This window comes from Prionailurus bengalensis, chromosome B3 (assembly GCF_016509475.1).
Source record: "Prionailurus bengalensis isolate Pbe53 chromosome B3, Fcat_Pben_1.1_paternal_pri, whole genome shotgun sequence".
In the NCBI taxonomy this organism is placed as follows: Eukaryota; Metazoa; Chordata; class Mammalia; order Carnivora; family Felidae; genus Prionailurus; species Prionailurus bengalensis.
The window spans coordinates 81,535,852-81,561,243 of record NC_057355.1 but is presented as its reverse complement, the minus strand read 5'-3'; the positions used below and the strand labels follow the sequence as shown (position 1 = coordinate 81,561,243).

The following is a 25,392-nucleotide window of genomic DNA, read 5'->3' as shown; positions in this document are numbered from 1 at the left end:
ATTTTAATCATAAATAAACATCAGACAGATGCAAAGTGAAAGCCACTGTATAAGATCATTGGCCAGGAATCTTCAAAAGTGTCAAGGACATGAAAGTCAAGGAAAAACTGAGGAAGTTTTCCATATTGAAGGCAACTAAAGATACGTGACAAGTAAACACAGTGCTTGATTCTGAACTGAATACTTTTACCGTAAAGAAAATTACTGGGACAATTGGCCAATGTATCCTATAAGTGTTTTGATTATGATAGATTGTGATTGTGTAGTTGAGGGTGCTTATTAATAAGACATACACACTGAAGTATTTAGTATTTAGCATCATGTCAGCAACTTAAATCCCAAATGGTTCAGGACAAAATATTCCTTGTCCCATACTTGCAACATTATTGTAAGCTTGAGACTTGTTTCAAAATAAAAACTGAAAATTATATTCAAAACGCTGAGTATACTGGAAAAACCACACTTGACTTGGAGCCAAGTGGCTGTCAGACCCAATTCCGCCACTGACTCGGGTTGTGACCTTGAGTAAGACGCTTTGTCAGGCCCCAGAGTCTCAGGCTATAAAAGCAGGAGTAGGACTACAAGGCTCCGTAAGGTCTCTTCCATGTCTAACACAACACCATCCACACCCACAGTACTCCCCTTCCTGAATTTCTGCAGGCTCCAGTTGTGTCTTAGCGTTCAGATGCCCCAGTGCCGCCCTTAGGGATTCTGGCTGGCGATAACAACAGACAAAAATACTTGTGGCCCAAATCTCCCGACTGCAAAGCTACTGTCCTGGCCTCAACTTGGGCAGCACCCACCCCGCCTCCCCATCGCTCTTTCGGCGGTGGAGCAGTCACGCTTGCCAAAGTGGGCGTTCGATGGCTCGGCAGTCGGCTGATGGGGCCTAGGATCACCGGCGCGGCGCAGGGCGCGCTCCCAATCGCTGGCTCCGGCCGCGCTCGCGGATCCGAGCTTTCCGGCTCCGCCCCGCGCGCGCCCGTCCCGCCGCACTGTCTCGCAGTCGCCGCCCCCGGCAAGTCCCGGCGCTGTCCTGCTGCGCCGTGGAGCCGGTAACGTGGCAGGACTGGGACCGGCGCTGAGTCGTGGGGGAACCCCGAAGGTGAGCTGTCCGGGATTCTGCGAGTGGAGGCGCTGCGGGCGCGAGGGGGCGGTGCCCGGGCTGCCTGCCCACTGGGAGGGATATCACACCCGGGCCTGCACTAGGAGTTGAGAGGCTTGGGGGTCCCCGGGGTGGTCGCAGCTGCCAAGCGGTGACGGAAGCCGGGACCCTGGGCGTGGGCATGGGTGGGGGGATTCGGTGTCGTGGCTGACGGGGCCGGAGCCCGCCGAGGAGGGACTGGAGTGGGGCGCCAGGACGGCTGAATGGCCAGTGCGGTCCGTCCTCTCCCCCGGCTCTGGGAAAGTCTGGTTTTATCCGAGCACAACAGGTAGGCGTGGACTCTGCCCGCCGGCGGGAGCCCGAGACTCCGGGCGTGCGGGGAAGGTCGGAAGGTCGGAGCCCGCCGGGCCGGACCCGCCCAAGTGGCGCGCCTGCTGCGCCCCAGGTCGGTCAGCAGCGGGGCCCCAAGCCGGGCTTTGGGCGAGGTCCTCCGAGCACCCGCGCCTCACCCTCAAGGCGGGTTTCCAGAAGCGTAGTCGGGAGGGATCCCCTTCTACGCGAGAACTTTTTCCAGTCCTTCTCGCGAGGAAAGACTGTCTTTGCTGGGGTAGCATTTGTATCGTGTGAGGAGACGTTTCTTCTTACCGTACTCTTCGGCCCGCTAAACGTCATTTCAAGTGATTACAAAGTGTTTAGAAACTTCATTAAGGACTTTACGGTGCTGACTAATGACGATAAATGTACCTCTGGCTGTTGAGATGATTTTCATAACTTTCAAGTCCTGTAATAGGAGTCCAGTGATCGGAGCTCCTTCATTAAAGATCATAATTATACCTTATTTTTATGTACGTTCATTTATTCAAATATTTAGCATCTTTTATGTGTAGGCTTGGCACCCTGCAGGAACTCATAGCCTGGAGGAGACGCTGAAGGTGGGGGGGGGGGGGATATGTGCCCACAAGTTCTGTTCAGGACTTTGGGGGAAGATAAGCGAGGTTAAAGTGCAAGGAGAGCAGAAATCTACTTAGAGCTGAGCATTAGGTGGGTGGGGAGAGAAGAATTATCTTGTTTCATTTTCTAAATGTTTTAGAAAGCGTTTCTTTGACAAAGTGATTTTAGATGTAAGCCACATTTTAATGCCATCGATTTTCTTTTCTTTATTGGGGAAGCAGGCAGGGTTTATAACATAGGAACAGTGACCTTTGGAAAAAAGTATGGGAGGTTGGATTTGTCTTAGAATGCAGTTATTTTATATAGTTAACTATAATATAAGAAAAGACTTCTGACCTGAAAGGATACCTGAATTTAGGTTAAGCTCCTCCACTACAATTTGTGGGTCTTAGGTCACTTTTCTCTTCCTTTCTCTTTGCGTATCATTGCGTCTGCCTTTAATGACAGGAAATACATACTCCAGAGTACCTTAACATTTTTAAAAATTATGCAAATAATGAGTACATTCTCAAAGGAAAAAAATTTAAGGGCTGTTATTTTAAGCAGTGTATCTGCTTTCCATCCCGCTTTACTTCAGAAAGGGGATTGAGACCATTTATAACTTTTATGAGCGTTTCTTAATTATCTTATGAATAGAATAAAGATTAAACTGGATTTGTTTAGGCCTCTTACTATTCTAAAATTCTTTTATTCTAAATCCTGGAAAACTAGTTTAATGATCTCTGCATTTCAAAACAAAACAATGCTTTTTAGGATCATCTATCATGAGTCATGAATGCTTGGGCTTTTTTTTTTTTTTTTTTAAGATTTTATTTTTAAGTAATCTCAATTTGTGGAGCTCAAATTTAAAATCCCAAGATCAAGAGTCATATGCTCCCCCCCCCCCGAGCCAGCCAGGGGTCCCCTCCTCTTTTTTAAAAATAGTAACAAAAGGATTATTTCTAGAAAAGTAGCATAAGGTAGCATTATTAAAAGCCCTATGTTTATGATACCTGCCTCAGAAATTGGAGCCACGCATGTACAGGGAGGAGGGAAAACTTCTACAGGGTGATAATTCTAAATATTTGAAGCTGAGCATACACTTTCACTAATCTTAAAACTGTAGTATGGCTCTAATTTCAATAAATAAAATGTTTTATGTGTGTACTTTTTCAGTAACATAGTTGTACTTACTGCCCAGATAATGCTTCTTTGTGGGTAAATATACAACAGCATCTATTTATATCCTTTTCTGTTGTGTTTGTAGGTATCTATATGATGAATATATGCATGTTTTTGTGTATATATGCAAAATATTCCTCACTTTTCCACTACATTTTTTATTTAAGTAAAATTATCAGAAAGTTGATTACCTATGAAACATTAGAAACAAAATTATTTGAAATATTTTAGGAGGAGGTCTGAAAAGAAAAAAAAAAGAAAGAAAAACATACATGTACAAAATCTTAATTCCAGTGTCTAAAAGGCTCGGGAAAGTTTTTTTCTTAACTCATTTGGCAGCAAAATATAATATTACTTTGTATTTAACATTATTAAATACAGTCATTATTTAATCCCACCTTGTGTGGGTATGTTTTATCTTTTGCTGCACAAATATCAGTGAGTTTGATTGATGGAGTGCTGCCCCAGACTGTCTTGGGGAGTTAGAGGTAATAGTATGTTCACTATATTACTTGGGTGGGGCCATGAGGATAGCAGTCAGAAGGCAGAGTAATAATGGAGTTGTTCCAGGGAGATGTACTTGTAAAGTTAAGAGCTTAGCTGAGCATCTGGCATGGGGTAAGAAGCAGTGTCTGCCAATAAAATCCCTCCAGTAAGGCTCCAAGAAGTTCTGAAATGTAGCTAAATTCTAGGCTGGGTATTCTGTAAGCTATGTTGTGAATTAGAAGTGGGGAGCCGTGAGGAAAAGCCAAGATATCAGACCATAGTGTGGATTAAGGGTGATTCTTTGAATGCTGACTTTGATGTGAGAGCCACAGTTTGCAGAGGGGAAACAGGACTCTAAGGCAGGCAGGGTCTAATGGCTAAACCCAAGAAGTCCTAGGTGACAGATTGCATGAGCAGCAAATACAAGGATAGGGTTATTTGGAAAATTGGTCAAGGATTCCTGGCCTCAACTGAGCTAGAGAAATAATGAATGGCATCTTGCACACACTTTGCTCTTGTACTTACTAGTCTCATGTTGCCTTGCTTTTTAAAATGTCTATACTTTATCAAATAGTATTTTGGTCACTTCCATCACTGTTAGCAGTCTGTTTTGACTTCTTCCTGGTCTCAATGACTTTGCTTCTTTACTTTTAATATGGTGCTCTATTCCAGCCTAGCTAGAATCCAGATAAGTCATGTCTAAACTGAAATGAGTAAGCTGTGAGGGACCAAGAGACTTTGGTCAGTAAAGTTCATGATCTTTGAAACAATTATTTACTGTATATCTTTAAACACACACACATACACACAAAACTTTGTTTTCTTGTTACTGGAGTCTCAGTGAGGTACCATGTAGTGGGATTGTTTAGGTAGTTATTTTCAGATGAGTGAGGTGGGAGATAAGAATAAGTTTTGTACCTTAAAATCTACCATGTGTCACTCCTCAGTGTCCAGAATGGAATCTGTCTTCCCAGGGGGAGATGGAAGAGTTGGTCTCTGGAACAAAGTGATAAAAATTGTCAAGAATATCCAAAGACTAAACTAACACTGTTGGTACTTATTGATTTACATCTAGATGAGAAGAGCCCTTTTAAAGTTGATGTCTCTAGAAGACCTCACACTTTAACATAAAGCCTCAAAGTACTTAAGACGTAAGAGGAGAATGAAGTGATAAAAAAGAGCAACAAAGTTGTAATGATTAGATGCTTGAGTTGGTATGGCACTAACTGTCAGTAACTGTCAGGGATTAGAGAGACTTTATGCAGCGGCTGTATGAAGTACTTGAAGGAACATGGACACTGAAATCAGACAGGTGTAGGCATTATCTTATTCCACTTAAATAACGTCTTGACCTTGGACACATTTCTTGTTACCACCATCTGTAAAATGAGGATAATAATATCTAAGTTTCAGTGTTATGAGGATTAAAAGTTTCTAGTAAGTAAATTGTCAAAAAATGTTAGTTCCTTTTCCATTCACTGTCTTAGCGTTGGTCCCTCCTGCTCCGTTCCCCCCTCCCTCCCCCACAATACTTCCTTTATCCTTTAAGGGTTTCTCTTTTGTAATCTGGACGCAGAGTTGCCAGAGCCAGCAGTACTTCTTCAGTAAGGCCCCCATTGGCAATCTCCCTCACTGAATTCAGTTTCTGTCGTTGTTCTCATCCCGAACAGTAGTAATCTGCAGCACTTCAGAAAAATAGAGGAGGAAAGCAAAGTATGCCTCATCCCCACTTATGGCACCCCTTATGCCAGTTTATACATTCCCTGTAACTCCTGTGTCTTTCCTCTGTCATCCTAACTTTATCTCATAGGATGTGTTCTCCATTGGTTCCTGGAGCTGCATGTATCTGCCATTCTTGTTGGCTTGTAGTATGAGCAATAGCAGCATTCTCCTCATTCCTAGCCAGTTTGCAGGAAACACTCTTGGAATCTTGCTATGCTTGATGTATTTTCATTATATATTAAAATAAGATAGTGCTGTGAATGGGCATGTTACAAGTTAGCCTTTTGTGATATGGCAAGAAACATGGATTAAGTTTTTATGAGAATTTATATTCAGAATTCCAAAAAAAAAAAAATTCATGGTGCAGCAAACCATCTTCAGCTTGGAAGGAGTGTGATGTGAAACTTAATTATAAATATGAGTAACATACATTTTTATCTGAATTAATATACTGGGTTAATTAAAAGTATCTTTTCTCCCCTTATTCATAATCCAGAAGTAGATAAGAGAAGAGTCTATATTTAGGATATGTAATGTTAGATACTTCAAAATATTAATCAGAAATGGCCACTTTTGGGGTGCCTGGGTGGCTCAGTCAGTTAAGCGTCCGACTTGATTTTGGCTCAGCTCATGATCTCACAGTTCGTGAGGTAGAGTCCTGCATCCTGCTCTGTGCTGACAGCTCAAGCCTGCTTGGGATTCTCTCTCTCCCTCTTTTCCTGCCACCACCCAGCTAGCACTCTCTCTTTTTCTCTCTCAAAATAAATACATAAACATTAAAAAAAAAAAAAAAAAGAAATGGCCACTTTTAAGTAGGTGTGACATTGACTTGTTATATAGTTTTCTAATAAAAATCCTATCATAGTATGAACACAAAGGAATATTTAAATTTTTTGCTTTGTAGTATTTAATGATTAGTGTTTCAAAGATTGTGTTCTATAGAATACTAATTTCACAACATTCCCAGCTGGGGCCAAAAAAAAAAAGAGAAAGAGGTAGTCTGGGGAGAGGTCTGTAATTAAAATATCAAATGCTATGTATGTATGCCCTCCTGGCAGTATATAGTACATATTACCATATTACACCTATGGAGACTCTCTGTCGGAAAGAAAAGTGCCAATGTGGCATTTCCCAAAAGAATTTGGTTTTTGGACCCCCCCGCCCCCGGACACTTAGCCTCATCCTTTGGCATTACTGTTCTACAGAACACTTTAGGAAACATTGCTTTACCTCTTGGACCCTCTCTTAATATGCAAGCTTCTATACTTGTAGTTTTCATAATTATAATTTTTTTAAAGTAAATATTGCCCCCAACATGGGGCTCGAACTCATGACCCCAAGATCAAGAGTCACATGATCTTGACTGGGCTCAGTTGGTTGAGCATCCACCTTCAGCCCAGGTCATGATCTCACAGTCGTGGATTTGAGCCGCAAGTCAGGCTCTGTGCTGACAGCTCAGAGCCTGGAGCCTGCTTCAGATTCTGTGTCTCCCTCTCTCTGCCCTTCCCCTGCTCACATTCTGTCCATGTTTCTCAAACTTGAATAAACCTTAAGAAAAATTAATAAAATAAAATAAAATCCTCCTTATTGTAATCTAGCCTCAGTATTCTTATCTGTAAATTAGTAGTGCTAGTAGATATTTTATGGTGGCAGTTAAATGAAAAATCCATTTATTACAGCACCCCAGCCTTTAGAGATTCTGATTCATTTGTTTTAGGCTTGGGTTTTGTTTTGTTTTGTTAAGTGTATTTATTTATTTTTGAGAAAGAACATAAGCACGGGAGAGGCAGAGAGAGATGGGGAGAGAGAGGATCCCAAGCAGGCCCTGCACTGTCAGCACAGAGCCTGAAGCGGGGCTCAAACTCACCAGCCGTGAGATCATGATCTGAGCTGAAATCAAGAGTCAGATGCTTTACTGACTGAGCGACCCAGGCTCCCAGGTTTGGTATTTTCTTTAAAGCAGTTAGAGTCATGAACCACTAGTCTGCATTATTATAGGTCTATTCTGACATGCTTAGTTGCCTTTAATTTTAACAATTTACCTATCTCCTCCTATATCCCCCCTTGCTGTTTTCCCAACGCTCCCTTTTTTAATTGTTTGGACTCCTTATCCTTGGAGGAAGTAGGAGATGAAACTGATTTTGTGATTTACTGAAAGATGTAGGGGGAAATAGGTGGAGGAGTCCAAATGTAAAGTAATGATCTTGTCCCGTCCCCCTGCCATTTGTTCTGCACATTTTCTTTCTTACATCTTCGTGTAAAAACACGTTTTTTCCTTTTCCCCCCTGTGGAAAGGCTTCCTGGCATTGAGGAAAGAGAATGAGCTTTGCTGCCAAACAGACCTGGGTTTATTCTCTCAGTTCTACTATTTACTGACATCTTAATAATTTCTTTATCCATAAAATGGGGACCAATAATACCTTCCTTGCTTTCTTCCTTGTGGTGATTAGAGATGGTGTAAATTAAGCACTTAAAAAGTTGCTAGCTCAATGAGTAATAGCTATCATTGTCATTTTGTGATTTGGGAGTCTCTTAGGAAGATGAAAGACATAGCCAGGAACTACAACAGGCTTATACATGTGTCCTCCTCATTTGTGACAGTACCAAGATGATGCTAACAAGTAGTATTGTGAATTTTAAAAGTTAGTAATCTATAACAGAAATTTAGTTTATTTATTGGTTATTAAGAATTTCAATTAAAAAATTTTTAAATCTCTAAAAATTTGGAGATAGAGAACTTTATCCATAATGCTACGGATCTAGTAATTATGGTTAAGATTTTTGGATCATGATTTGGAAAAACACCAGAAGAATCTTGCCATCTAAGTGATAGCTGCAGAAGCCAAATATATTTTAAGAACCATAAATATAATGGAAAAAGTGCTATACTGAGAGGAAGCAGTAAAAGAATAGGAGAATTAATCATTAAAGGTTTCCTAAGGAAGTGATTTTTTTTTTTTTTGGAAAGAGGTCCAGTTTTTATTTCTTTAAAGGAGAAAAACTTTAAAAAAAAATACTGTATTTTTTTTTTTAATTTACATCCAAGTTAGTTAGCATATAGTGCAACCATGATTTCAGGAATAGACTCTTCAATGCCCCTTACCCATTTAGCCAATACTCATATTTAAGAGTCTCTTATGTTTTGTCCCCCTCCCTGTTGTTATATTATTTTTGCTTCCCTTCACTTGTGTTCATCTGTTCTGTGTCTTAAAGTCCTCATATGAATGAAATCATATGATATTTGTCTTTCTCTGACTAATTCCACTTAGCATAATACCCTCTAGTTCAATCCATGTAGTTGCAAATGGAAACATTTTATTCTTTTTGATTGCCGAGTAATACTCCATAGTACATATATACCACATCTTCTTTATCCATTCATCCATCGATGGACACTTGGGCTCATTCCATACTTTGGCCGTTGTTGATAGTGCTGCTGTAAACATTGGGGTGCGTGTGCCCCTTTGAAACCGCATACCTGTATCCCTTGGATAAATACCTAGTAGTGCACTTGCTAGGTTATAGGGTAGTTCTATTTTCAATTTTTTGAAGAACCTCCATACTGTTTTCCAGAGTGGCTGCACCAGTTTGCATTCCCACCAGCAGTGCAAAAAAGCATCCTCACCAACATCTGTTGTTGCCTGAGTTGTTAATGTTAGCCATTCTGACAAGTGTGAGGTGGTATCTCATTGTGGATTTGATTTGCATTTCCCGGATAATGAGTGATGTTGAGCATTTTTTATGTGTCTGTTGACCATCTCGATGTCTTCTTTGGAGAAGTATCTATTCTTGTCTTTTGCCCATTTCTTCCCTGGATTATTTGTTTTTTGGGTGTTGAGTTTGATAAATTCTTTATAGATTTTGGATACTAACCCTTTATCTGATGTGTTGTTTGCAAATATCTTTTCCCATTCCATTGGTTGCCTTTTAGTTTTGCTGATTGTTTCCTTTGCTGTGCAGAAGCTTTTTATTTTGATGAGGTCCCAATAGTTCATTTTTGCTTTTGTTTCCCTTGCCTCTGGAGACATGTTGAGTAAGAAGTTGTTGCTACCAAGGTCAAAGAGGTTTTTGCCTGCCTTCTCCTCGAGGATTGTGATGGCTTCTTACATTTAGGTCTTTCATTCATTTTGAGTTTATTTTTGTGTATGGTGCAAGAAATGGTCCAGGTTCATTTTTCTGCATGTTGTTTTCCAGTTTCTCAGCACCACTCGCTGAAGAGACTGTCTTTATTCCATTGGATATTCTTTCCTGCTTTGTCAAAGATTAGTTGGCCATACGTCAGTGGGTCCATATTCTGTTCCATTAATCTGAGTATCTGTCTTTGTGCCAGTACCATACTGTCTTGATGATTACAGCTTTGTAATGCAGCTTGAAGTCTGGAAGTGATTTTTGTTTTAAGCTGAATTTTAAAATGCTGAGTTTATTTAGAAAGAAGCAAGATATTTCAGATTCAAAGATGGAATAAATACAAGATTTAAAAATAATGAAGATAAAACTGTATTAAAGAACTCTAAAATTACAAAAGATTTTCTTCAGTATCCATTTTAGCCTAAAACCAGTGAAGTGCAGTGGTTCATTGTGTCAGCAAACTAACTTTAGGACTATGCCTAGAGATATTTAAAGTAGGATTACAAAAAGACCTCCATTTTTCTTTACCAGCCTCCCTCTGGCAACATTGTAAGCATGCTCTGTAACTTGTGAGTTGCTATTTTGTAACCTATAATTTTGCAATGCCAGAATCACAGGTCAAAGAGAATCTTAATTTAGGTCAGAATAGAATGAGCCACCTTCTTTCTAGAGTAATGCTAATTACTGTTTTGCTTTGTGTTTTTTGGAAAAGTTTGGATTTTAAGATTTATGTATGTTTCCTAAATTGTGGGAGATCCTGGAGGGTTTTTTTGGCTTACTTTATGCTTTTTGGACAAAACTGAGAAACTAAAGACTGGAGGCTGTGTTGAAGCTGTTGTGGTATCTTTTGGAGAAGTGAGAATTGGAGGAAGGACAGTAACTGAAAGTGAAGTATGATATATTTCAAAACTTAAGGCCTGATACATTCTGGAATTAGTTTCATTTATTGCGTAGTGGCTTGTTCGTTTTGTAAATTGGTCTTTTCATCCTCTGGGGGAAAAAAAAACTAGCAAAATCTTATTTTGTTTGTTGTTGTCTCTGACTACTTGTGATCTTTCCACTTTTCCCTTTTCAAAATGATATAATGAATCTTTATAAGAAACAAAATGACCAAAAAGATTAAGAAGATTCTTTTTCCCTGTAAATTTTAACCATAATTTTAAATATGTTCCCATGCCTACCAAAACAGATCTTTAAACCCTGGATAGAGAAAATCATGTTAATGCTACATGTTTTGTTTTGTTTTGTTTTGTTTTGTTTTGTGTTATCCTTAACATTGTTGAAGGTGCTTAAACTTTTTTGCCTGTGTAAATTTGACATTAACTCATTTTCAGATGGAAAATTAGCCCTTCATGATAAGACTATTAACTTCTCTTGGAGATGGCTTTGGAGTAAGTTACTCTAGCAAACCGGGGCCTTGGAGATTTGGCCTCCTGTGGTTTCTCTTTCTGTCAGCAGTTAACGATATTTATACATATGTATTACTCTAGAGCAATAAAGTCATTGGCTTGAGAACACTAGACAGATTATAAACATTAGACTTTCCTACACTAAGTCAAATCTTTGAAGACTGAATATGTTATTTAAATCAAATCATATGGGGGTGCCTGGGTGGCTCAGTCAGTTGAGCATCCAACTTTGGCTCAGGTCATGATCTCGCAGTCTGTGAGTTCGAGCCCTGCGTCGGGCTCTGTACTGACAGCTTGGAGCCTGGAGCCTGCTTCAGATTCTGTGTCTCCCTCTCTCTCTGCCCCTCCTCTGCTCATGCTCTCTCTGTCTGTCAAAAATAAATAAACATTAAGAAAATTTTTTTAAAAATAGAATCATATGAATTTGCTGATATTCAGCCATTTCTTGACCTATAAAAATGGCAGTTCATATAATTCAGGTTAATAGCTTAGTTGTTCTTAAACTTTTCCATTAAACTAGTATTCTTCCCAGTAAAAAGGAGTGACTTTTTTAAAAAGAAGCCTAGAAAGGTTTGTCATGCTTAGAATTTCTCTGAAGTTTCATGTTTTATCTTGAAACACTATTAATTTTGCCTTCTAGTGCATATTGAATGCATATTTATTTTAGTATAAAATGATGTGTTAAGTTAATATTGGGGGAAATGGTTAAGTAAAATTTTATCCTCCAATACAATTCTGTTGGCACTCTGCTGGGGTTTTCCCACTTGGAGAGCCACAGTGCCTTAGAATGGTAGGACTGTACCTTAGGGCCTTAGGTCTAGTACACAGTGCCTGCTTTTCTCAGTATAGACTTGAGGGATGAAAATTATGACTGAGTCACTCGGAGTATCTGGCATACATAAAATACAAACAGTTATCACAAAGGAAGTAAACAGTGCCTCAGAGAAATGTATGGTCTAAAAAGCATTGAAGGGCATTTGTAAGCTTAGTTCAACTATTGGTTTTATGTTAGCATATATAATATTTGATGGTAAAGTAATATTCATGTGTATATTTTTAAAATACAGAGTAAGTGGCCATAACAGGTACATGTTACTGTTTCTCCATGAGACAGCTTACTTAGGTCTGGAAATTACCATTGTGCTGTATTTTGATTAATACTTTAGGCTGCATTTTATTCATTGAGATTAATAGTACACACTAATCTTATTAGATATCCTGAGAAATCGTTTGGGTAACTTTTATTCCTAGATTCTCAAACTTATTTAAGTAAGGAATTTGGTGCTCAGTTTTTAGGAAACAGTACGATGGTCTTTTGTTCCATGCTATCCACAAATTGTCTACAAGTTCTAAGCTTTTTAAAAATTTGATTTGAAGGCATCTGAGGGGCTTGATTGAATACTTGAGTGGCAGAATAGTATGTAGTGGTTAAAGCACATGTATATAGAGTCAGATTGCTCATGTGTATGTCCAGGTTCATTGTGACCTTAGGAAGCTGCTTAGTTTCTCTATGCCTCAGTTTCCTCATCTAAAAATAGCTAGCTGCCTCATGAACAGTTCTGTGAATTATTCAAGAAAATGTAAAGCACTTATAGTAAGTTGCCAATAAATGTTAGCTTCTGTCAAAAATAATGGCAAGCATTACAGTGGGAGCTGTAGTTTTACGAATTTTTTTAAGTAGCATAATTGTTGTTTGAAAAACATATTGTAATATATGTTCACTTCTAATAAACTAATTACTTTGTGATTGCAACAGAAACAGAAAAATGGGAAATAAGGGAAAATTAGAAAAATAAGCAGACTCCACATACATATAGTTCTAGGGTGTGATTATATTAAAACTTGTAGTAGATTGACTGCATTTGTATTCGTCTACCTAAAGTGAAACTTCAGGTAGTAATAGGAACATCTGTTATTTGCAGAAAGCATTTGCTTATCCCATTGATAGTGCATGTGTGGAGATCACAGGTGCATTTTAGACTTTGGTGTTTAGATGTAAGATTACTTGGATGAATTTTCTACTTTTAGGAGTAATTTATGAGAGGAATGTATTGAAGACATTGGAGATAACTCTGTGCCCTGCTTATGGTCTCAAGCTTTTTACTGAATTATTTATTATTGCATTGTGTTAGCTATTTTGCTTCTTGATAGATCATTTTACACCACAATATTGCTGCTGCCTAAGGAAAAAAAAGTCTCTTCAGCAGTCCTAATGACCTCTAAAAAGGGTAATTTGATTCTTAAGATAGAATTTTGACTTGCCGTGGTGGTTATAAGAAATTTTCTCTATGATATTGAGGTAATATTTTTTCCTCATGCAATCATAGATATTGAATGCAAACTTGCCTTTCATCTTCTGTATACTTAGAAGTTTTCTTCCAGAAATTGTTTCTTTAGTATGTATTAACTTTATAATTATTTGTGTGTATTTTGGTCAGGTGGCTTCGATAATTTAAGGAGGGTTTAAAAATTTTTTTTATTAAGTTTATTTATTTTTGAGAGAGAGCACAGGGGAGGGGCAGATAGAGAGGGGGGATAGAGGATCCAAAGCACGCTCCTTGCTGACAGCAGGTAGCCTGATGCAGATCTTGAACCCATGAACCACGACATCATAACCTGAGCCAAAGTCAGACACTTAACCAGCTAAGCCACCCAGGCCCCCCAAGGAGGGTTTTTAAGGCAAGAATCTAAAACTTCATGTCTCTGTAAAAGTGAATTTGTTAGCACCATTGTTTATATTGTTCTTGTTCTTTAAAATTGACATTTCCAAAAATAACCTAATATTTACTTTTTTTTCCTTTTTTTTGAGGACTGTCAGTACAGGTTATGGGTGGTATCCAGTAGGCAGGCAGGACTCACTGGGAGGGGACAACCGAGATGGCTAAAGCAACACACTGGGTTGGTGGGTATGGATTGGTAAAAGCTGTCTTTTGGGCTCTGGGGCAGCATCATAGTCAGAATCTAGAATATTAGCCCAAACCAGAGGGACACAAGCAAGATAAAGAGTAGGAGTTAAAAACTTAACATACCTGGGGCACCTGGTTGGCTCAGTTGATTGAGTGTCCGACTTCAGCTCAGGTCATATCTCACAGTTTGTGAGTTTGAGCCCCGCATCAGGCTCTGTGCTGTCATCTCAGAGCCTGGAGCCTGTATCGGATTCTGTGTCCCTCTCTCTCTGCCCCTAACCCACTCGCGTTCTGTCTCTGTCTCTCTCAAAAATAAATAAACGTTAAAAAAAAATATTAAAAAAAAAACCTGAAGAAGTCGGCAAGTAATGTAAGTGAATGTGGCAGCTGTGGCCTGCTGGAGAGTCCCTCTCTTAAATTCAGCCATTTGTTGCTGTATGGGGATAGGGACCCAGGTTTTTGTGTAGAATCTTACATTTAAATGTTAGTAAGTCATTTTTTCCACCAATAAGTTACAAGCTAAATTTGGCCAACAGGGTACCAGTTTGTAACTACTGTCTCTTAAGGGGGCTTTTTTCAAGTTTATAATAATTTTTTTTTTAATTAAAATTTTTTTTTCCCAACGTTTATTTATTTTTGGGACAGAGAGAGACAGAGCATGAACGGGGGAGGGGCAGAGAGAGAGGGAGACACAGAATCGGAAACAGGCTCCAGGCTCTGAGCCATCAGCCCAGCGCCTGACGCGGGGCTCGAACTCAGGGACCGTGAGATCGTGACCTGGCTGAAGTCGGACGCTTAACCGACTGCGCCACCCAGGCGCCCCTCAAGTTTATAATAATTTTGATGATCTGAAACTATAGATAATTTTATATCAGTAAACTCTCTGGGAGTAAAAAGTGAATAAAGGAAAGAAAAGCCTTCCCCATGTCTCCCATCTGATTTTCTAATACATCTTTACTTCTCTCTAATACATCTTTGGCTTCTCTATAAAAGATTGAGATTTATTTGGGGGAATATTAGCTATGTATTAATATCTCTTAGTCTAATTACCTGTAGCATTCTGACTGTATTTCCATGCAATTCTAATTATCTGTTTCTATTTAGCTGGGAGTTTTATATAATACATCAAATTTATTTTTGATACATTATTGAACAGGTGCCTTCCCTATTTAGTGTTCTTGATGATAGTTGTCTTTCCTTTAAGTAGTAGTGATGATTTTTTTTTTTAATGTTTATTTATTTTTGAGAGAGAGAGAGAATGTGTGTGAGCAGGGGAGAAGCAGAGAGAGAGGGAGACAGAGTATCCAAAGCAGGCTTTGTGCTAGTCACAGAGAGCCTATCAAGGGGCTCGAACTCATGAACCGTGAGACCATGACCTGAGTCGAAGTCAGACGCTGAACTGACTGAGCCACCCAGTGCCCTGATGATTATTTTTTAAAAACCAGCTTGTGTGTTTTTTCTTAAACTTTTCCCTTTAAAAAAAAATTTTAAGTAAACTCTGCCCTCAAAGTGTGACTCAAACTCAGGACCCCAACATTAAGAGTCTCATGCTCTACCACTTAGCCAGCCAGGCATCCTGCTTGTGTGTTTCTTCATTTCTTAACTAATTCTTCCAACTTTCTATTGTGATCTTTTTAAAAATACAGAAAAAAATGAAGAATAGTGAAATAACTGTTCACATACCCACTATCTACATAAAGCTGTTTAACATTTTGGGGTGTTGGGTGGTTCATTCGGTTAAGTGTATGACTTCCGCTCAGGTCATGATCTCGTGGTCTGTGAGTTCAAGCCCCATGTTGGGCTCTGTGATGACAGCTCAGAGCCTGGAACCTATTTTGGAATCTGTCTGTCTGCCTCTCTCTCTCTCTCTCTCTCTCTCTCTCTCTCTCTCCCTCTCCCCCCCTCCCCCTCCCCCTCCCCGACTTGTGCTCTCTTTTGCTTTCAAAAAAAAATTTTTTTTAAAAAGCTGTTACCATTTTACTATATTTTATGGCTAATTGATTTACTTATGCAAAAATGAGTTGCAGACACGCTGCTTTACTGCTGTAAATTTGAGCATGCTCCTAAAAATAAAAGAGTCTGTAATCAGAATGTCATCTTACAAGTGTGTGTGTGTACACTTACATGTTATTTATGTTCTGGAAAGTGTATGCCCAGGACATGCTCATGAATTAAAACAAACAAACAAACAAACAAACAAAATCTTCTCTATCTTTTTTAATTTGCTGCAACAGGAGTGAAGGCTACTTTGGATCTGGGTCATAGCAGATATGATCTTTATTGCTACAATCCCTGGGCACCATCCATCCAAGTACCTTCAATAATAGGACTTTGCTTTCACAAGGTTCACGGAAATAAGGAGACTATTCTGATAGAGATGAGACTTTTTCCTAAAACTCCTAGTTTCAAGCTACACAGAATATTAGGCTAGGGGAACAGATGCTAATAGGAATAAGTCCTTTTAAATCGCTAGGTAAAAGACAGAATATATGCCCAGGGAGATACAGAATTTTAGTAGGAGGTCTGGATATTTGGTCATTTGTTGATATGTACTCATGACTCATTTTATTTTAGTGAAAGGGTATTTATCCTACAAAGAAAATGGAAAACTAATACTTGAATAGCCCAACCTAAAAATTTTCAGGATTTTAATGAAATTTCTCTTCTGTTTAGCAAGTTTTTGTATCTGTATATGAATAATGCCTGAATGTCTGTTTTGTCTGCTCTCTAAAAAAGGAGTCAAAGGTGGATTTTGTGTCATCGTTAAGAGTTTGGGATTGGTATTTCCCAGTTTCACCCCAGAGCTATTAGAAAAAATATTGTCACTTTAATTATGCTTTTGTGTTTTCTGTGGAAGATTCAGTATTATGATTGCCTTCCTTTTTACTCTCCTTTTAAAATATGTTCTTTTCCTCTATTACAGATTTTTTTCTTAGGTATATCAACTGAAGTTTAATGAGAAGAATTGTGACCAGCTAGGAGAATTTTCTGCAAGGAATGGAATTAGCTCATAGCTTATTGCTGAATGAAGAAGCATATAATCAACTAGGTGAAGTTCAGAGGGCAGAGTTTATTTTTGATTGGTTGAGATATTTGGAGAAGCTCTTGCTGGCAACCAGCAGGGTGGGTAAAATTGCAAAAACTGTTTTTGTGTGTGTTTTTTTAAAATGCTGGATAATGTTTACTTCCTTTGGTTTGCTTTTCTAGTTCTACCCAGAATAACCTAAATTAGCTTTCAAATGGTATACCTTATTGAGAGTTTATAATGAAATATTACAAGAAATTTGTTCTTTCAAAAAGCAGGAAGAAGTCAGCCAATATTTTTTATATTACTTAAAATATGTATAAAAATATAAACTACTATGAACCACATTTTATTAGATTTCATTTTCACTATCTTGTTCACCTTCATATGCATGAAGCCCTTGTGTAAGATACTGCTAAATATTGAATGGGAGTTTTAAAAAGTTGTGAGCTCTTTAAGGAGAATGTAATTGGAAAAGTCTTTTAGTAAACATATTCACTTTTAAGCTTATGAAATAAGTACCAGAAAAAAAGACACGCTCGTATTTTCACCTGTATCCAGCATTTGTTAACGTTTTGCCATATTTGACTGATTTACCAAGCCATGTGAGGTGGTTTTACACCTAAGTACTTTTGCATACATCTACTAAAAATGAGGATATTCTCACAATATCATATGCAATGCAAAAGCGATGCAAAGACACTACTCATGGAAACATTTGGAATTTAATAAGGCAAAAATCCATACACTAACAAATACTTCATTGTAGGAGCTTAGACCTTAGTGATCACCTGAGTACTGTTACTGCTGTAATGATACTCTGTACTCCTTTTTCAGAGAGCAGACAAGTAAAATGGAGTAACATTACTGGCATTAAATGCATAAGTTTGCAAAAAGAAAATTGCACTAAACTTAGAAAAAGATCTAAGTAAAACAAATAATCATTCATGACAAGGTCAACTTTAGTGATCGATTATACATTGCTCATGTACATATACATATGGCAGAGGCTTAATAGTTAGAATATGACTTTGCTCTACCTTTCACTAGAAAAAGATTTAGAAGAAATAGAGCCCTTGTCTTTCTTTACAGAGACTCCAGTGTATATTGGCCCAGAAATTATTTTTTAGGGATATCCTCAGGGCAGCGAACTACCGGTTCATGTGGTATAGATGACTACATCACCAACTGATCTGTAATTTTTAGTCAAAATAATTTTGCACTTTTCTAGAGTTTTTAATTCTTAAATATATGAAAGAAAAATCGTATTAGAGGATTACATGTAATTATGTTGACTTTGAATTGTCTTTTTGTTACCTTCCTTTCTAGAGTGATGTAAGGGAGAAACAGAAGACTCTGGTAGAACAGCTCCTATCTTTGTTGAACAGCTCTCCAGGGCCTCCTACCCGCAAACTGCTGGCTAAAAATCTCGGAATTCTTTATAGTATTGGAGACACGTACTCTGTTTATGAGACAATCGATAAATGTAATGATCTTATTCGTAGCAAAGATGATTCTCCAAGTTATCTTCCCACTAAACTGTAAGTTAAATATTAAAATTGAACATAAAATAGTGCTTCCTTGTGGTATCATTTCTCTAAAGAACCCAAACTACTTGTACCCAAACTGAATACAAATTATTTCACTCATTTTTTTAAATCTAACTTTTAAAAAACATCTAACATTTTTCCACTGACTGTTCTAAAAAATATTTTAGGCATATTTGAAGTCTTGATTTGGGAATCAAAACTCTCACTAAAAATTTAGCAGTTGAAGACTCATAAATATAGAACACAAACTGGTGGTTGCCAGAAGTAAGGGATAATGGGGGGACAGGTGGAATAGGTGAAGGGGATTAAGAGGTACAAACTTACAGTTATAAAAATAAATAAGTCATGGGGATGAAAAGCACACCATAGGGAATATAGTCCATAATATTGTAATAGTTTTGTATGGTGACGGATAGTGACTGCATTTATTGTGGTGAGCATTTTGTAATGTTTATAATTGTCGAATCACTGTGTTGTACACCTGAAGCTAATATATGTCAACTATTAAAAAAAAATGTTTATAAAGATACATACAAAAAATCTTAGCAGTTGAGTGTTTAAGAAAAAGAGATTTTAAATTCTCCACATCTTGGGTGTTCTTTCAATTTGTTAGTTCTTATTAGTAAAAATTAATAGTAACTACAATATAGAAAAATACTCTTCCGAGCTCCTGAAAAAAACAGCTTAGAATTTTTCAATGTATTATTCAGTTCATTTTTTCATCTGTTATTTTAGAGAAGGCAGTTTGCCATGTATGGTTCCACAGTAGTTATTTTACAGAAATTTTTGTTGATCTTTTAGCTTGTAACAGGATATATCTTCCCATACAGGTTTCAGACTTCAGACTTGATAAGAACATTATTTCCTATTTTACTTATCTTTTATCTTTAAGAGTATCTTTGATTATCTAATAATATATGTAGGTCAATTGTATGAAAAATTACTTTATAAAATTTGAGGGAATGGAATCTTTGGGCTGAGGTTTAGATTATTTGAAGATACATCTTTTTAAAATTCTTGTATTGAAAGTATAATTATTTGATACTCATGCAAGTGTTATGCCTTAGGATTTAACTGTGGAGTCGATTCTGGGCAGTTTTATCCTTTAAAGGTAAAATTAAATAGTCACCTTTAATAGTCTAAGATTTTTTTTTCCTTTTTTTTCCCTTGTGACTGATTTCTAATTTAAATGTTGTTTCAGTGCTGCTGTGGTATGTTTGGGTTCCTTGTACAAGAAGTTGGGGAGAATCCTGGTTAACACCTTTACCGATACAGTGGGGAATATTCTTAAAGCTATGAAGAGTGCAGAGGTGAGTGCAAGTTCAACCAAAGAATAAAAAGGTAGTATTATATAGGTTTTATGATTTCTTGAACCAATAAAATTTCTTTACATATGATAAGCATATGTAGGTATGTATATAAATTTATCCATAAAAATATTTCTGGGAGATGGACATAGGTACTTGGTATATTGAATCTTTATTAGAAAGCCCATAATATGAGATTATAGATAAATTCAGATAGGCAAAAACTAAGGTATTTCTCTGGCAGACCCATCCCTGCTTCTTCCTCTCACATCACCTTTCCCAATACTGTTTACTAGTACTACAGCAAGTGCTTGTCAATAAGGACAAGCTGCTCCTCCTCCACTTACTCGCTATCTCTCTTTCAAAATAAATAAAAATAAACTTTATTTTTTAAATGTTTATTTATTTTGAGAGAGAGAGAGTGTGTGTGAACAGGGAGGGGCAGAGAAAGAGGGAGACCCAGAATCCGAAGTAAGTTCCATGCTTTGAGCTGTCAGCACAGAGCCTGACACAGGGCTTGAACCCATGGAACACGAGATCATGACCTGAGCCAAAGTGGACGCTCACCTGACTGAGCCACCCAGGGGCCCCTAAAAATAAACAAAAAAAAATGTTTTTAATATAAAAATGTCATACCAGTTCTTGTTCTAACCTTACCTAGAAAAGAAGTCTAGAAAACAGCTCTGAAATAATTTAGAAAAATGCTGTCTAGTTAAACACATTTTTTTTAATGCACCAAGATACAACATTGGAAAGTTCAAATGTAAAATGTGCTAAATTTTGAGAAGAACATAGCTGATTTGGGGTGCCTGCCTGTCTCAGTAGCACATGCAACTTGCAATCTCAGTGTTGTGAGTTCAAACCCCATGTTAGGTGTAGATGTTACATAAAAAAATAAAATCTTAAAAAAAAAAAGAACATAGCTGATTCAAGAAGTGATGCTCATTATATAATACTGGTGATAGAATCTACTCAGGAATTCACTTCTGAGCAGTTGTTTGCTGAAAGATTAAAGAAAGTGATTTAGCAGAAGAGATTGTTCGCATCTTTAATCTTTTGTTTTTAGAGGAAATGTTTGTAAGAACTTTTATCTAGTGAGGAATGACCACTTTAAACTTTTTTCTGACTTCACTCCCATTAGTTAAGCTGTCTTCTTTTCAGGCCCTATAGTTAACAGAGAATTGCTGTATAGGTTTCTGAAATTGTAAAGTTATTGCTAAGGATTTTATTTCTTCTTATTTTTGCCTTTATGATTTAGTTGATCATGTACCACAACATGTTGGATATATCAAAAGGGTTCCCACCTTTGATCCACACCTTTCAATAATAGACAACATAAAGTTGGGATAGAAAGAAATTCAGAAGTTTCACCGTAGGACTCATTTTGTTACGTCCACCTGTAATTATTCACTATCGTGCTCCTTTGAACAAAGATATTCAAAAATGAATATATAAATTAAAAACATCAGGGGCACCTGGGGTGGCTCAGTTGGTTAAGTGTCATACTCTTAATTTTGGCTCAGGTCATGACAAAGATGAACGAAGATGTTCATATATCTTTAAACAGATAAAATAAATTAATATTCCTATGAAAAGGATACTTGATGTTGATCTTGTCTTCTCTCAACTTTAGCTATCTTTAGTGGCCTTAACTTCCTGGGATATAGAAATCATTTGGGGGCATTTAGTAAAATATCAGTAACATGAGGAGCTACTATTTTTTGTGTGTGTTTACTGTGTGCCTGGCACTGTGGTGAATGTTTTCCCCACAAGGGTTTATTTACTTCTCATACTGGCTCTATGTGATTCATCTTATCCTCATCTTATAGATGGAGAAATAAGTAGGAACAACTTAAAGCCACACAGGTACTAAGGGTCAGAGCCAAGATTCAGACCCAGGTCTTTTTAAGTCTGAAGCCCAGACTTGTCCTCAGGGTTAAACTACTTGACTCATTAAATGATGTTAAAAGCTATGAAATCTGAGCATGTACTATAGGTCAGGTACTATTCTAAGTACTTTACCTGTAGTAACTTGTTTGATCTCCACAATAGCCTTTGAGGTGGATACGTCCATTTAACAGATGAAGAAACAGTTTTGTCCAAGGTCACCCACCTGCTAGGTGGCAGACCCTACACTCTTACCATATTGCCTCATTAACAGCAACCATTTATTGAATGCTTAGCAACATGCAAGCTTTGTGGTAGGTACTTTTCATATAATTTCATTTAATCTTCACATCAACCCTTTGTATTGTGTTGAAATGTAATATAGACAACACTTTTCAAATAGTAAACAGTACATAAAATAACAGCTGTTAATGTTGGGTGGGTTGGTTAGTATACACAGATAGGTAAGTGTCACTAATGTAGGAGGTAAATTTTTATGCTAAATGCTGCTTTTCACAGTGAATTTCTTACTATTTAAATTTCTTCTTTTTGGTAGTCTCAAGGTCGATATGAGATTATGCTGAGTCTACAAAATATATTAAATGGACTAGGAGCTGCTGCTATACCTTGCCACAGGGATGTTTATAAAGCTGCTAAATCCTGCCTAACAGATAGATCCATGGCTGTTCGTTGTGCTGCTGCAAAGGTAAATGGTCTAATAAGCAGAATTTCTCAAAATAAAGAAAATTAAATTAGTTTATCCCTGTGAAAACACTAATAACAGCCACATGATCCTAAAGCTACAACCTTGGCAATCAGCTGAGACTAATCTTATGTTAGTATATGAGGAAACTGAGGCCCAGAGAATTCTATGGATTTCCCAAGGTTCTTCAAGTAGTTCACAGCACATTGTTGGAGGGTGGGGAATTCATGTTACCAGACTCTAAGTATTCCTTTCAGTCTACCATGCTTCTTCTCTGTAATTTTGTAAACTAAATTTTACATGTAAAGTTTACGTTATTTGAAAGAGATCTGTTCTTATCATGCCTTTTTTTTTAAGTCTAGGATTTAGATTTTGACATTTTAATTTCTTTTGAATATGTCACTTTTTGCAAGCTAGGAACAGAATCAAACTAAGGCAGTCTAGTCTTCTAAGGATCCAGGCCAAGTCTTGAGATCCTGTGCAGAATTATCATGCCTTCTTAATGTAGTTGGTTAGATAGTATGGTAAAGTTGTTGTAATCATTGTCACAATTGCTCATAGCCGACAAATTTGTTCTAAAGACATTTTTCCTAGCCTATTGAGTCAGAATGGATTTTCCTCCCACCCTATGCGGACACATTGTTTTATATAATATAACTTTTATGACTTTTAGTAAGTACTCATTTTTTGTCCCTGCAGTCATTATTTACATACTTTAAATTTGTGTATCATTTTTGTTAGAACTTGATAGTTTCTACAACTTATATAGCTCTGAACCTGACAGTTAACATTTTGTTGTTCATTAATGTCTCTTTTTCCAATTAAATAGTGTCTCCTTGAACTTCAGAAAGAGGCCATCTTTATGTGGAGTACGGACCTGGATAGTGTGGCCACACTATGTTTTAAGTCCTTTGAAGGTTCCAATTATGATGTGAGGATTTCAGTTTCAAAGCTACTAGGCACGGTGTTGGCTAAAGCTATAATTTCTAAACATCCAGGAGCAGGTAAATTTATATAATTATTTTCATAATGTCTTACGATTTTTTCCCATTTGGTTTATACAAACATAAAGGAGTATTACTACTATCCAGTATTAATTCTGAAGAGCTGCAGGATATCTTAGAGATCAATTTTAGTTTATAAACATTGCTAAAGGTCCCAAGATTTCATTTTTAAACAATTCAGTAAAAATTTGAGGGAAAAAAATGAACTCTTGAAGAAATACACTTTATTTAGTCATTGTCTTTCTTTATACTATGGTCTTTGCTTTTTTTTAAAAAGTAAATTGTGAAACATTATCTAATAATAGATATGATCTGTATCTTAGTTCTTTTTTTAAGCAGCATGCATTTGATTCCCTATTTTTGGCTTGCCATTTTCTAGGTCGGTATAAGGGAACAATGGTAAAAACAATTGGTAAATAATTACAAACAACAGATATTTGAAATTCACCATACTCGGACAATTTGCTTTTGTTACTTTTTATTCCCTATTCCTACACTTATAGGCAATGAGCACAGATGGGATATTTTTGGAAACAAGAATTTGCCTGGATTTAATCAACAGTGTATGTAAAACATTGATGAGTAATTGAAAATTTGCTTTATCATTCTGTCTCCAAAAAATAAACAATCTCACACAAATGAAAATGTGATTGTTCTATAGAACCTTGCTTCTTAAACATTTGCAGACCTGTAGTATCAGCATCACCTCGAAGCTTGTAAGAAATGCAGAAACCCAGGCCCCACACAATTTACTAAATCAAAATTCTCATTTGAACAAGATCTCCAGATAATTCATAATGCACATTAAAATTAGAGAGGCGTTGCTTAAGAAATCATTATCATTATATAAAGGGAAATTGTTTTTTCTAAAGCCAGTGTTTCTTAACCAGGGATGGGAGAGGACAGTAAGCACAGCATATCACAGTCACATGGGGAACATTAATAAACTACAGTCCCCTCATTCTGAGATTATAAGTAAAATTTATAATAAATTTTTATTTTTATTACAGTTTCTCTAATCTTACAATTCATTAAGACTTTCTTACTTATTGGGTGGTGAGGAAAGGGTGAATAGGAACAGGAAGAAGCCACACACAAAAAAACCCAAACCATAAAAAACGTTGTTCAGGACAGTTAGGAGTTTAAATCTTAAGCCACCTAAAAAATTAAAGTTAGAAAACATGTTTAATGTCTTTTGAATTAATCCTTTTGAAAACGTGGATTGCTCATTTCTATAAATGTATCATTAGCGCTGGCACACAGTTGTAGTAAAAAAAGCAAAATGTAGAAATGCATAAGAAATGTGAATAAATAAGTGTATATGCTTTGATGGTAGCACTAAACTAATGCTAGTGTTTTTGTAATCAGATTGAGCAAAGTGAAGAATCAGCTTCATCCACACTAAGAAATCTTTAGGATTTAGCCTAATCTTTTGTTAGAAATTCTGTCATCTTGCGTCAATAAATTCTAGCCTGCAAATAATCGAGTTATTTTTGTACCACTAAGAAGTGATCTAGGTATCATAATAGAGTTTTTAAAGGTGGGGACTAATAGCAACATAGTGCTGAATAATTTAGAAAACCAATGCATTGGGGGTTTATATACTCAACCATAATACACAAAGGTTATGAAGTAGAGAACTGAAATGATTTTCCTAGTAAAACTAACAGGCTTCATTCAAACAGGTGGTATGTTGCTCCAAGGCACTTAAAAAGCAGGGATTGAGTATGACATTTTCCTATCATTGGAACGAGTTGTAGGAATTGATGTGATCTTTTAATATCTAATTTAATATTGTAAAACCTTCATTTGTAAGCATAATTCGTTCCAGAAGCATGCTTGTAATCCAAAGCACTTGTATATCAAAGCAAATTTCAAGAAACATTGACTCAGTTGTGATCACGTGATATTTAGCATCATGTACTACTCGTATTGCAAGACATCACTCATTTATCAAGTTAAAATTTGTTAGAAATGTTTGCTTGTCTTGCAGAACACTTGCTGAACAAGTTACTTGCAATCCAAGGTTTTACTCTATCATTCTCTTA

At 37.1% G+C, this 25,392-nt stretch overlaps 1 protein-coding gene across 5 annotated transcripts in view; it reads left to right on the top strand.

The window, feature by feature from the left end:
- Positions 1–992: 992 nt before the first annotated feature.
- The window catches only part of HEATR5A (HEAT repeat containing 5A), a 120,612-nt gene continuing 96,212 nt past the window's right edge, over positions 993–25,392 (top strand). For 2 of the 5 annotated variants that reach the window (XM_043554343.1, XM_043554340.1), the window contains exons 1-6: positions 996–1,105; positions 16,792–16,991; positions 18,223–18,434; positions 19,645–19,753; positions 22,194–22,343; positions 23,170–23,344. In XM_043554343.1, coding sequence (XP_043410278.1) covers positions 16,866–16,991; positions 18,223–18,434; positions 19,645–19,753; positions 22,194–22,343; positions 23,170–23,344 — 772 coding nt within the window. In that variant the 5' untranslated portion in view covers positions 996–1,105; positions 16,792–16,865. Of the gene's footprint in view, positions 1,106–1,180; positions 1,434–16,102; positions 16,180–16,791; positions 16,992–18,222; positions 18,435–19,644; positions 19,754–22,193; positions 22,344–23,169; positions 23,345–25,392 lie in introns of those variants that run through there. The other 3 variants (XM_043554344.1, XM_043554341.1, XM_043554342.1) reach the window with 2 other exon arrangements.